Source organism: Cetorhinus maximus, chromosome 11 (assembly GCF_964194155.1).
Source record: "Cetorhinus maximus chromosome 11, sCetMax3.hap1.1, whole genome shotgun sequence".
NCBI lineage: Eukaryota > Metazoa > Chordata > Chondrichthyes > Lamniformes > Cetorhinidae > Cetorhinus > Cetorhinus maximus.
In genome coordinates, this window is record NC_135889.1 from 120,143,247 (window position 1) to 120,157,026 (window position 13,780).

At 46.6% G+C, this 13,780-nt stretch overlaps 2 protein-coding genes across 2 annotated transcripts in view; one reads left to right on the top strand and one right to left on the bottom strand.

Moving 5' to 3' along the window:
* The window catches only part of LOC144686882 (tubulin alpha-1D chain), a 917,839-nt gene that overhangs the window by 271,938 nt on the left and 632,121 nt on the right, over positions 1-13,780 (top strand). The window lies entirely within an intron of this gene.
* cfap65 (cilia and flagella associated protein 65) overlaps positions 1-13,780 on the bottom strand; it is a 152,032-nt gene that overhangs the window by 21,344 nt on the left and 116,908 nt on the right. Inside the window, exons 27-28 of the mRNA XM_078552783.1 lie at positions 13,143-13,214; positions 4,085-4,278 (exon numbers count right to left, since the gene is read on the bottom strand). Coding sequence (XP_078408909.1) covers positions 4,085-4,278; positions 13,143-13,214 — 266 coding nt within the window. The remainder of the gene's footprint in view (positions 1-4,084; positions 4,279-13,142; positions 13,215-13,780) is intronic.

A 13,780-nucleotide genomic window follows, 5' to 3' on the forward strand; every position in this document is an offset into this window, starting at 1 on the left:
GCTTTCATTCACTGAATGTGCAGTTGATGTGCGGCCACCATCCTGCAGGTCTGCACATGGTTTCCAGGGAGCATCCATGACTCCTACATTCTCAGTCGGTCACAGATCCCCGACGTCTTCCAGGATCCACAGAAGCTGCAGGGATGGCTCCTAGGGGACAAGGGCTACTTACAGGGGACGTGGAAGTGGCTGATGACGCCCATGCGGCAGCCTCAGACTGCAGCAGAGCAAAAGTGTAATGAGGCTCATGCTGCAACTCGCACCTTGGAGCAGACCATCGGGATGCTGAATATGAGATTCTGGTACCTGGTGGAGCACTGCAATATAGTCCACAGAGGGTGTCACACATCGTCATCACCTGCTGTGCCCTTTACAACCTGGCACTGCAATGGGGAGAGGAGCTGGCTGAGGAGGAGATGGAGGAGCTGGAGGTTCCCATCAAATGGGACTGAGGGTGAGGAGGTCCTCGAAGGTGACGATGATGGCGATGAGGTCCTTGCACTGGCGAGACGAGGCAGGCGCGCTTGGGAGGCCCTCATAGCGGCAAGATTTGTGCAGGATGATGACAACATGCAGTGAGGAGACACCATAGATCCTTACGTTGAATCTGTCTACGTTTGACTCCAGTCTGGCTTATGGCAGTACACATACCCTCTGTGATAAGGCTCCTGTCATGGAGATACAGCGGAGGCCCTAATAGCCTCTCAATTCCAGGAGGATGATGACGACATGCAGTCAGGACACTTCATAGATCTCCACATAGCCTCTGTGAATGTCTGGTTCCTGGCCAAGGGCAGCTCGCTTGCGCTCTTGATCAGGGTCATGGCATGGAGACGCAGCTGTGAGACTTTAAATCACCAGGTCCCTTCGGGAGCACAACATCACTGGTCACAGATGCTGACAAGATGGGGGCCAGCCCCACCTTAAAGGTGCTGAGAGCACACAGAGAGAAAGATGGAACTCTGTGACGCCTGTCCATGACATTCTGGCAGCAATGACAAGCACCATCGAGGTGCAGGCATCAGTAATGTGTCCAGGGAGTGAGAGGCCGGACTATTACTTTGGTCTGAAGGCTGCACAAAGCAAAGGGAAGAGGCCCTGGATTGAGACGCCTCCTTTATCTTGTGCAGGAACCAAGGTTTCACATCTGAACATTATGTACAAGTGATTAACACCCATGCCCAAGCTGTGCAACCACAAAACCTTCCTAACCCTGGCGCTAAGTCTTGGTGCTCCCCGGATATCCGCAGTGGAGATGGAGGCAGCCTCCTGACTGCTAAGCCCTGAGTGTGATGACCTTGGCGGGCGTCCTCTGGAGGGCTGAGCCCTGGAGGGCCCCAGCCTGCTGTGTGGCAGTGGCACCTGCCTTGGCCTGTGGAGCTGGAACTGCTGGGGTAACAGAAAGAGGGGATTCGGATGGACGGACGCTCCCGGAGTCACCTGGGTGGATGGCCCCGGGGTGTGCACCTGCTAATCCTCCTCCCTAGAGGTGCCCGAGGGCCCCTGGCTGACTCCTTGAGAGAATAGGTAGCTGGAGTGAGATCGAGATGCTGTGTGCACACTGTTGGAGGCCAACTATGGTGTCAGCAATGGGGTTCAGCCTGCGCAGCAGTGCAGGAGCGATGTCCTGGACCAAGGTCTCCATGACGGCCGCCATCCTACCAGTGTTGACCTTGGTGCGTTAGCATGCCGGCACTATCACTTCAGCCTAAACTCCTCCATCGTGCCTTGCAATCTGAGGAGTGCAGTGGACATCCCTTCCTGAGGTTCCTGAGCTTGCCTTTGCAGCTCCAGCAACTGAGGTATGACCAAGTCCAGAGGCTTGTCATCTGAAACAGACTCAGCAGATTTCCAGCTTCAAGCAGTCCTCCGAGTGCCGGAGACCGGAGAAGTCCCTGCTGCCGTCTGCTGTGGATCAGACAGTGTGATGTGATCACCAGATTGTGATCCTGAAGCTACTGTAAAGTTAGGTCCCACCGAGGTGTGTGTCTCTGCGCTGGTGGAGGGTGGGGTGAACACTGTGATGGATCTTCAATGAAGGTGCCTTCAGATTCCCCTTCAGAGGTTTCTTTGGGGCTTGATTGGAGGCCCTGGGTCATGGACTCCGTTGGCTGTTTGGCATTTGTGCTTGCGAAAGCAAGGGGAGATAATTAGTGCACGGCAGGGGCTGCGGAACAGGACACATCACTCACGGCATGGTTGTCTGATGGATGTTGCACTGCTGGGTTCTCACTTGGTAGAGCACCAACAACCTCACCGTCAGCACAGGAACGGTCCAGATCCTCACCAGCCAACTGGATGGCTGTTTTCAAAGTTCGTGAGGGCCTTGATTTCAGGCATTCCCCCACCAGTCTGCAATCCCTCCCTCTTGTTGTGTGCCAGCTTGTCCTGCATGAATAGAGATGGAGAGAGTGTAAGCAGGACGCCTGCCAGGTCAGATGATAAGTATGCCGGGCATGTGTGGGTGGTGAGTGATCCCATAACAGGATGAGGACAATGAAGATGTGAATGAGAGTGAATGGTGATGTCCCTTGAACTGGCAGTGAGTGAGATCCCCGTGGATGTGTGATGGGTTTGTGAGTGTATGAGTTGAGAGTATGAGTAGAGTGACTGACCCTGGTGGAATGGAGCAGATCATTCATACTTTGTCGGCACTGGGTAGGTGTCCTCTTTTGCAGGCATTGGCGCTGACCACCACTGCCAGCGCCTCCCATGCTGGATTAGTGATGTTGCTGCCCATCCTGTGGCCAGAGCGGGAGTAGAGGACATTACTGCGAGCCTCCACTGTGTCGAAAAGGCGCTTGAGGGTCGCGTAATTAACCCGGGTTGCTGCAGTCTTCTTGCCTTTCAGTGCCATGTCTTCTTTGCAACGGTCCTGGGCTGGAAGCACTGAGAAGTGTGCGTGCGGAAGCACTTTAAATATGGCGCCCAGCGTGATGAAACGTTGAGGTGATGGCGTGGCGGGTGAATGAGAACCCGCCCACCATCAAAATGACGTGTTTCCCAGGAATGCATAATTAATAAGGCGGGATGGGGGTGATACGGCACGAAAAGCTGCCATTGCGGCTGGCAGGTAAAATGTCCTTTTTCTCATCCGCTACTGCACTTAGTGCAAATCTGGGACGATTCCATCTTTTGGCCTTTCTTTGGAAATTTCCATGACTTTGCCAGGCCCGTAAAAGTAATTTACAAATTCCATGAATTTTTCCAGGTTTACCATGAACCACGGGAACGCTGCTTAGAGTTTTGAGGGAACTATGGGCTGTTGGTTGGGGGTGCGGGAAAATAGGTAAGTAAGCCAGGAGCTTTTGCAATGGAGAAGTGGTAGGAGTTTCACATGGTCAGAGGAGGTAGCAAATCCAAGAGTGACGAATGAATGATGGTGGAACCAAAGGTGGGCTTGCAGATACAGAGTGCATTTAATTCAGTGTTTTGTTGTAATGCTGATCAGGTTTGTGTTCTAGTATCGTTAATGAAGCAAATGTGCTATTCCTACTATACCAGGTTTGCATATTTCACTGCCATGAAGATTGGATTGCTAATCCTCCAAGATTGACCTGGAATATGCAAAAATGAAGGTTAATCTCCAGGACACTGTTACGAACAAACCGGGGATAAAAATCATCAAGGCACTAAAAAAATAATGTTTTCCCCCAATTTCCTTTGAATATTTTAGATTATTAGTTATAAAAATATTAACAATGATGAAAAAAATCAGTTTGACCGGGACTCAAGAATTATCCTAACAGCCAATAAGTCTGTTGAAAAACTGCAGATGCTGGAAATCTGAAATAAAAACAGAAAATATTGCAAATACTTATCAATTTGGCAGAATCTGTGGAGACAGAAACAGAGTTAACATTTCAGGTCTGTGAATTTCCAGCAGAAGAGTTCGTCCGCTTTCTGATTCATCTTGAGAAGAGAGCGCACGGTGAGGATGGGTGGGTCGGGTGACTAATGGTGGGGGCATGGGGGAGAGGAGGTTAGAGGTGGGAGATCATCTGATGAAGCCTCCAGGAATACGTCCAACCAGAGTTGACGACCCGACACGCATTTCCCGTGGCTACCCATAGATACTCCTTACCTCATAATGTAGTGCTTAGGAACCTCATTTGGAAAGTTCTTGTGGTATTCCTCCATGGAGTGGGATCTGGCGGTGACTCCTAGGTGCAGCAGGAATGGTTTAGTTGGCGTCGGTTTCAGCCACATTCCAGGGACTGATTTTCCATCATGTTGACCTTCCCATGTTTCCGTCCGTTCCTTGATTGGCGGGAGTGTCTGTGCAGGGACAAACATACCTCAAGCAATTCTGGCTACTGTACTTTAATCCACTTTCAATTGTTTGGCAAAATTTGGTGCCTGTCAAGGTTATAAGATGGCTTTCCCAATTTTTCTTATTTTAGTCAACATCAAGCACTCTCATTAACTTACAACATGGGTTAGACACAGAATAAAATTTCCCCCACCCTGCCTGAACAACGTGCTCTAATCCCCAACCTCAGAGAGAAGCTCTCGAATACAGCAAGGTGACATCTCAATTAGCCTGCTGCTGGCTGTCCCCGAGGGGATTGCTAATGTGGTGAATTATGGACTGTTCGGTGCTGTATCCATACACTCACCAGAAACTATGTTGAGACTGCTCCAAGGAAATTGGAACAATTTAAATGTTCTAATGTTCTGAATGAGTAAATCATGGGATCAGGGGGAATTCCTGTTTTATACCCTGCCTGATGGCAATCCTGCCATTGCTCTTGGAGCTGTTGAAAGGAGGAGGCAGAGTCAGTAACCAACAGATAGAAGAGTGGGTGAAAAGAGGACCCGGAATCAGTAACCATCATCTAGAAGAGGGTTGAAGAGAGGACCCAGAGTCAGTAACCACCACCTAGAAGAGTGGGTGAAAAGAGGACCCAGAGTCAGCAACCACTACCTAAAATAGCCTGTGCGGCTGCATCAAGCTGTGCGTAGACCCTTGGTCTGCGAACACCAATTGTCACTACATGCTGAGGTTCTACCTGTCCCCAGTGTTGTGAAGGATGGGTTTGGCCACGCTGCCGGGGAGCGCTCCAAGTAGTTGGACCGTGCCGTTCCACCTGTCCCTCGTGAAAAAATTTATGCAGAGGAACACCTTTGACCACAAGTCCATCAGGCAGTGGTCGGCACGTAACATCTTAGAGGCCCTGCAGGAAACGGAGATGGTGGATCCTGTCGGATGGTTTCCCGAGCAGACTGTCAAAGTCATTTGGTAGAATGCCTCATCGCCAGAACTTTCCAATAAGCACCAAGATGTAGCTTGGCTGGTGGTGAGAAAGGCCCTCCTTGTCAGATCTTTCCAACACGCCAGCAGTCTCACCCCCTCTGCACGTTGCCCTCGAGGTGGCTGTGGTGAGGATGAGACCATGGTTCACCTCCTTGTGGATTGTGCCTTTGCAAAGAAGGTCTGGAGAGAGATGCAGTGGTTTCTGTTGAGGTTCATCCCGAGCAGTTCTGTGACACAGGACTCTGTGCTCTACAGGCTGCTCCCAGGGACACACACCGAGACAAACATCAACTGCAGCTGGAGGATCATCAACTCGGTGAAAGACGCTCTTTGGTCTGCCCGAAACTTGTTGGTCTTCCAGTGCAAAGAGTTGTCCCCGACCAAGTGTTACAGACTGGCATATTCCAAGGTCCAGGACTACGTGCTAGGGACGCACTAAAGCTTGGGGCAGCCGTCACAAAGGCCCAATGGGGAAAGGTTGCTGTCTAAGACCTTTCTGCCATAGTGCATTGAGGGGCTGGGAATTGTATAGACCCCCTCGGGCTGTCCAGCTCACAATGAATGTATGCAATGAATATTAATTGTATTATAATTGTATTGAAGCACCTCAGAGTGCAACATGATGTATGTTGATAACTCCAATATCATTGCACTGTCTGATTGTCAGTAATGACCATATTGAAATGATTATAATATTAATAGATTGTATTGAAGCACCTCGTGATCCATGTGTAAAAGTTGAATCTGATTGCACTTTTTGTGATGGCGATTTAGAAATGTTTTGTAATGTTCTTCCAGATATTTTATGAATAAAGTATTTTTTCAAAATAAAAAAAAACTACCTAAAATAGCAAGTGAAAAGAGGACCCAGAGTCAGTAACCACTATCTAGAAGAGCTATCTAATCCAGTCCAGTCTGTGGCTCCAGAGTGAAAAGGCCTCATTCTGAGAGAAATCAAAATGTGAAATCACAGAAAAACAGATAAGTGATTGGTTGGTGAATATTTTGCTTGTATATTTTTAAAACTCGTGTAATTTATTCATAATTGTAAAGTTTTATTAATTGTAGTAAGGTTTACTAGCAGTAGTAAAGGTTTTTGGGAGCAACAGTGTTTATTAATTATAAATTAAGAATAAATTAATTAATACATAATAAAGATGGCAGGGCAGGTGATGTGTTGCGACTGCAGAATGTGAGTTTTCCTGGGCACCAGGGTGATCGAGGGCACACAAATCTAACGTAAGCGTCTGTGGCTTCAGGAGCATCGGCTCAGAGTCATTGAGCTGGAGGCCAAGCTGCAGACACCACGAAGCATCAGGAAAGGGGAAAGTTACATGGACACTTTGTACCAGGGGGGCAGTCACATCCCTTAGGAAAGAGGCTTCTGATTTGGTCAGGGACAGGAGGGTGTAACTGCGAGTGAGGCAGTGGCGACCCAGAAGGTAGAAGTGGAAAAGATTCAGCCTTTGCAGTTGTCCAACAGGTTTAAGGTTCTTGCAACCCATATGGATGAAAGTGGTGGATGAACAAACCGACCATGGCACCATGGTACAGGAAGCCATTCAAGCGGGGGAGTTAATAGGAATGTAGTGGTAGTTGGGAACAGAATAGTCAGGGGGACAGACACAGTTCTCTGTAGCCAAATGCAGAAATCCAGACGGCTGTGTTACCTGCCCAGTGCCGGGGTTCAGGACATCTACTCTGGGCTGGAGAGGAATTTGCAGTGGGAGGGGGAGTATCCAGTGGTCATGGTCCACGTAGGTACCAATGATATAGGTAGAACTAGGAAAGAGGTTCTGCTGGGGGAGCATGAGCAGCTAGGGGATAAATTAAAAAGCAGAACCTCATGGGTAATAATCTCTGGATTACTAGCTGAACCACAAGCAATTTGGCATAGGGTAAATCAGATTAGAGTGTTAAATGCATGGTTCAAAGACTGGTGTGGGAGAAACTGTTTTCGATTCATGGGGCACTAGCACCAGTCCTAGGAAAGTGGGAGCTGTACCATTGAGACGGTCTTCACCTGAACTGTACTGGGATGAGTGTTCTGACAAGTCGCACAACTAGGGCAGTAGAGGAGGCTTTAAACTAAATAGTGGGGACAAGGGATCAAGTTTTGGAAAATATGATAAATTAAATAGAAAAGAAAAGGCAAAAGTGCAAGTTAGGAATAAGGAAAATGATGATCAGAGCATGACAGGATGGGACAGAGTGTACAAATCTAAGAGTGCACCAGCAGATAAGGCTAGAGGTTACAAAAAAGACAGAACTAAAGGCTCTGTATCTGAATCCACATAGCATTCATAACAAAACAGATGAACTGACAGGGCAAATAGAAATAAATATGTATGATCTGATAGCCATTACAGGGACATGGCTGCAGGATGACAAAGACGAGGACCTGAATATGCAATGGTACATGACATTTAGGAAGGACAGGAAGATAGGAAAAGGTGGAGGGGTAGCTTTGTTAATTAAGGATCACATTGGCACAATGGAGAGAGATGATCTTAACTCTGGAACTCAAGATGTAGAATCAGTTTGAGTAGAGATGAGAAATAGTAAAGGTAAGAATTCACTTGTGGGAGTGGTTTATAGCCCCCTAACAAGTAACCATACTGTAGCACCGGTTATACAAGAAGAAACAATGGGGGCTTGTGAGAAGGGTACGGTGATAATCATGGGTGATTTTAATCTATATGCAGGTTGGGCAAATCAGATTGGCAAAAGCTGCCTAGATGATGAGTTCATAGTGTTTTTGGGACAGTTTCTTAGAGCAGCACATTTTAGCACCAACCAGGGAGATTTGGTAATGTGCAATGAGACAGGATTAATTAATGACCTCATAGTAAAGGTTAGGTAGCAGTGATCATAATCCGATTAAATTTCACATTCAATTTGAGGGAGAGAGGAGTGGATATAAGACAAGTGTTTTAAACTTAAATAGGGACAATTACGAGGGCATAAAGAGAGAGCTGGCTAAAGTGAACTGGGAAATTAGGTTAAGGGATAGGTCAGTAGTGATGGCAGACATTTAAAGAGATATTTCAGAACACTCAGAAAAGATATATTCTAATGGTTAACTGAAGGAGAGAAAGCTAGCCAGAAATATAAAAACAGATAGTAAGAGTTTCTACAGGTATTTAAAAGGGAAAAGAGTAAGTAAAGTGAGCATTGGTCCTCTAGAGAGTGAGAATGGGGAATTAATAATGGGAACTAAGGAAATGACGGATGAACTGAACATATATTTTGTGTGTCTTCACTGATGCAGATACAAATAACATCCCAGAAATAAGTGTAAATCAGGAGGTGAAATCAAGAGAGGAACTGAGAACAATTACAATCACTGGGGAAAGGGTACTAAGAAGATTATTAGAACTAAAAACTGACAAGTCCCCAGTTCCTGATGGACTTCATGCTAGAGTCTTGAAAGAAGTGGCCGCTGAGATGGTAGATGCATTGGTTTTAATATTCCAAAACTGGAATTTTGGAAAGGTCCCTTCAGACTGGAGAATAGCGAATGTGACTCCTCTATTCAAGAAAGTAAGGAGACAGAAAGCAGGAAACTACAGGCCAGTTAATTTAACATCTGTTGTACGGAAATTGCTGGAATCTATTATTAAGGAGGTTACAGAGGAGCACTCAGAAAATCTCAGTGCAATCAAGCAGAGTCAACATGGTTTTGTGAAAGTGAAATCATGTTTGACTAATTTATTGGAGTTCTTTGAGGAAATAACATGCAACATGGATTACGGGGAACCTTTGGATGCGCAGTACTTAGATTTCCAGAGGGCATTTAACAAGGTGCAACATCAAAGGTTATGACGCAAAATAAGTGCTCATGGTGCAGGGATAACATATTAGCATAGATAGAGGGTTGTTTAGCTAACAGGAAGCAGAGAATATGCTTAAATGAGTCTTTTTCAGGTTGGCAGGATGTGACGAGCAGAGTGCCACAGGGGTCAGTCTTGGTGCCTCAACTATTTATAATTTACATCAATGACTTGGAGGAAGGGACCAAATGTATGGTTGTTAATTTGCTGATGATAGGTAGGGGAGTAAGTTGTCAAGAGGACATAAGGATTCTGAAAAGGGACATAGATAGGTCGAGTGCGTGGGCAAAGATTTAACATATGGAGTATAATATGGGAAAATGTGAACTTATCCATTTTGGCAGGAAGAATAGAAAAGCAGCATATTATTTAAATAGAGAAAGATTGCAGGACTCTGAGGTACAGAGGGATCTGGGTACATGGATCACAAAAAGTTAGTATGCAGGTACAGCAAGTGATTAGGAAGGCAAATGAATTAAAAAAATGGAATGTTGTCATTTATTGCAAGGGGAATGGAATATAAAAGCAGGGATGTTTTACTACAGTTCACAGAAGCACAGAATCACACAGTGCAGAAGAGGCTCTTCGGCCCATCGAGTCTGCACCGACACATGAGAAACACCTGATCTACGTACCTACCTAATCCCATTTACCAGTGCTTGGCCCATAGCCTTGAATGTTATGATGGGCCAAGTGCTCATCCAGGTACTTTTTAAAGGATGTGAGGCAACCCGCCTCCACCACCCTCCCAGGCAGCGCATTCCAGACCATCACCACCCTCTAGGTAAAAAAGTTTTTCCTCACATCCCCCCTAAACCTCCTGCCCCTCACCTTGAACTTGTGTCCCCTCGTGACTGACCCTTCAACTAAGGGGAACAGCTGCTCCCTATCCACCCTGTCTATACCCCTCATAATCTTGCACACCTCGGTCAGGTCACCCCTCAGTCTTGTCTGCTCCAACAAAAACAACCCAAGTCTATCCAACCTCGCTTCATAACTTAAATGTTTCATCCCAGGCAACATCCTGGTGAATCTCCTCTGCACCCCCTCCAGTGCAATCACATCCTTCCTATAATGTGGTGACCAGAACTGCACACAGTACTCCAGCTGTGGCCTCACCAAGGTTCCATACAATTCCAACATGATCTCCCTACTTTTGTAATCTATGCCTCGATTAATAAAGGCAAGTGTTCCATATGCCTTTTTCATCACCCCACTAACATGCCCCTCTGCCTTCAGAGATCTATGGACACACACGCCAAGGTCCCTTTGTTCCTCAGAGCTTCCTAGTGTCATGCCATTCATTGAATACTTCCTTGTCAAATTACTCCTTCCAAAGTGTATCACCTCACACTTTTCAGGGTTAAATTCCATCTGCCACTTAGCTGCCCATTTGACCATCCCGTCTATATCTCCCTGGAGCCCAAGGCACTCAGCCTCACTGTTAACCACTCGGCCAATCTTTGTGTCATTGGCCAACTTACTAATCCTACACCCCACATAGTCATCTATGTTGTTTATATAAATGATGAATAATAGGGGACCTGGCACAGATCCCTGTGGTATGCCACTGGACACTGGCTTCCAGTCACTAAAGCAGCCTTCTGTCATCACCCTCTGTTGTACAGGGTATTGGTGAGACCACATCTAGAGTACTGTGTACAGTTTTGATCTCCTTACTTAATTAAGGTTCTAACTGTGTTAGAAGCAGTTCAGAGAGGATTCACTCAATTGATAACTGGGATGGGGGGGTGGATTATCTTACAAGGAAAGGTTTTTTTATTCGTTCATGGGATGTTGACATTTCTGACTAGAAATATTATCCATCCCTAATTGCCCTTGAGAAGGTGGTGGAGAGCTGCCTCCTTGAACCGCTGCAGTCCATGAAGTGTAGGTACACCCACAGTGCTGTTAGGGAGGGAGTTCCAGGATTTTGACCCAGTGACAGTGAAGGAACGGCGATATAATTCCAAGTCAGGATGGTGAGTGGCTTGGATGGCACTTCTGGGTAATGGCATTCCCATGTATCTGTGGCCCTTGTCCTCCTAGATGGCAGTGGTCATGGGTTTGGAAGGTGCTTCCAAGGAGGCTTGATGAGTTCCTGCAGTGCATCATGTAGATGGTACACACTGCTGCCACTGTATGTCAGTGGTGGAAGGAGTGAGTGTTTGTGGATGGGGTGCCAACCAAGTGGGCTGCTTTGTCCTGGATGTTGTCAAGCTTGAGTGCTGTTGGAGCTGCACTCATCCAGGGAAGTGCAAAGTATTCCATCACATTTGTGACTTGTGCCTTGTAGATGGTGGACAGGCTTTGGGAATCAGGAGGTGAGTTAGTCGCCACAGGATTCCTGGCCTCTGACCTGCTTTTGTAGCCACAGTATTTATTTGGCTGGTCCAGTTCAGTTTCTGGTCAATGGTAATCCCCAGGATGTTGATAGTAGGGGTTTCAGTGATGGTAATGCCACTGAATGTCAAGGGGCAATGGTTAGATTCTCTCTTCTTGGAGATGGTCATTGCCTGGCACTTGCGTGGCATGAATGTTACTTGCCACTTGTCAGCCCAAGCCTGGATATTGTCCAGGTCTTGCTGCATTTGGACATGGACTGCTTCAGTATCTGAGGAGTTGCGAATGGTGCTGAACATTGTGCAATCATCAGCGAACATCCCCACTTCTGACCTTATGATGGAAGGAAGGTCATTGATGAAACAGCTGGAGATGGGTGAGCCTAGTACACTATCCTGAGAGCTCCTGCGGTGATGTGCTGGATCTGAGATGATTGACCTCCAACAACCATAACCGTCTTCCATTGTGCAAGGTACGACTCCAACCAGCGGAGAGTATTCCCCCGATTCCCATCGATCGAAACATTGGGCTGAATTTTCCCCCCGTTGGGGGGGGGAGGTTGATGGGCGGGCGCTAACGGGCGCGCTTCCAATCGGCACCCTCGATCGAAGGCGTGGTGCCATTTTATGTGGGTGAGCCAATTAAGGCCCGCCCAGCGTGACGTCCACACAGAAGCGCTATGCGCTCCCTGTGCGGGTGGGGGGTGGGGGGGGAATCCCAAAATCGAGAGTGCACTCTTTTGCCCATGCGCACGAAAGAGCGCACTCATCTCCCTGAGGCTAAGTGCAGCCTCAGGGGGATCGGCTGCCCATGTAAAAAAGATAAAAATAGAAAAATAAAATCTCCCTTACATGTCCCCTCATGTGACAATGTCACATGAGTTGGGACATGTCCGTAATTTTTACAAAATCTTTATTAAAATTTTTTAAAGCCTACATGAAACCTCATCCCGCCGGGTGGATGAGGTTTCATGTTTTTTCTATTCCCTGCCGGGGCTCCCGGCCTCCCCGCCAACCTTAAGGCTGGACGGGCAGGTCCTTTAATTACTTAATTGATCCTGTCAATGGCCTCAATTGGCCATTGACAGGTGGGCGGGCCCGTAGCTGATTTTGCTGCGCTCCCGCCTTCCTGAAAATTTAAATCGCGGTGGCGTCGGGAGTTCCCCCCGACGTCACCGCGCGTCATTTTACGCGTCGGCGAGCGGACCCCGCCCCTGCTCACCGACTCATAAATTCTGCCCATTAACTCTCCACAGATGCTGCCTGACCTGCTGAATATTTCCAGTATTTTCTATTTTTATTGCTCTTGTCAACTTTGATAGAGAGTAAAATCAAGCAGAGTGTAAAACCAGTCTCACACCCGTCCCCATGGATTTCAAACCAGAAAGTTAGATTAAAATCACCAGTCTGGTCATAGAAAAGAACCGAACTTGATTTCAAAAATATCCCAAATCCATTTCAAAAAATACCTTTGACAAAAGAGACTTTCAGCTGCAGCAATGTCAGTACCACAGGAAAGTGTTAAAATAACTGAATTTCAGATCATTTGAATTAAGAGCTTGCCATTCAGCAAATTTAAAAAAAAATCTAATCATATTACAAGGAACTTTGTCACATCAGCTTTTCTTTCCCTCATCATGTTTTTGTTATATTTTTTCACATACCTCTCTCTACTTTTATCTCCACTGTACCTCAGCCCTTATTTCTCACCTTGTACTTCATAATCTTCGGGCCTGCGATCTTCTGTGTCTTCCTGTGATTTCCTTGTAAGTCTCTGCAACACTTTCGGAGAGAAAGGAATGAAACGCATTTAGAAAACACTGTATTCAACCATATTGGTGTTCTAAGCCATTGCAGCTATCAGGAATACATATAGAAAAAGGTACATTCAACCACAAAAGAATGATTTGTATTTATGTAGATATTTTCACAACCTCAGTATATTCTAAAGTGCTTTACAGTCAACAAGGGACTTGTCTTTTGAAATGTAGTCGCTGTTGTAATGCCGGAAATAAACCATCCAATTTGCATAAAGCATGCTCCCACAAACAGCAATGTGATAATGACCAGATGATCTATTTTTTTTTTGAGTGATGTTCAACAGATAAATATTGACTTGGACACCAGGGAGAGCTCCTCTGCTCTTCTCTGAAATAGCACCATGTGATTTTACATTGACCGGAAAGGACAGACGGGATGCCAGTTTAGCATCGTCTCCAAAAGTCGTGTCTCCAATAGTGCAGTACTCCCTCAGTGGAGCACTGAAGTGTCACCCTGGGTTAGGGTGAGATTTGAACTCAAAGGCAAAATTATACCCACTGAGCCAAGGCTGACATGCCAAGCCTGTG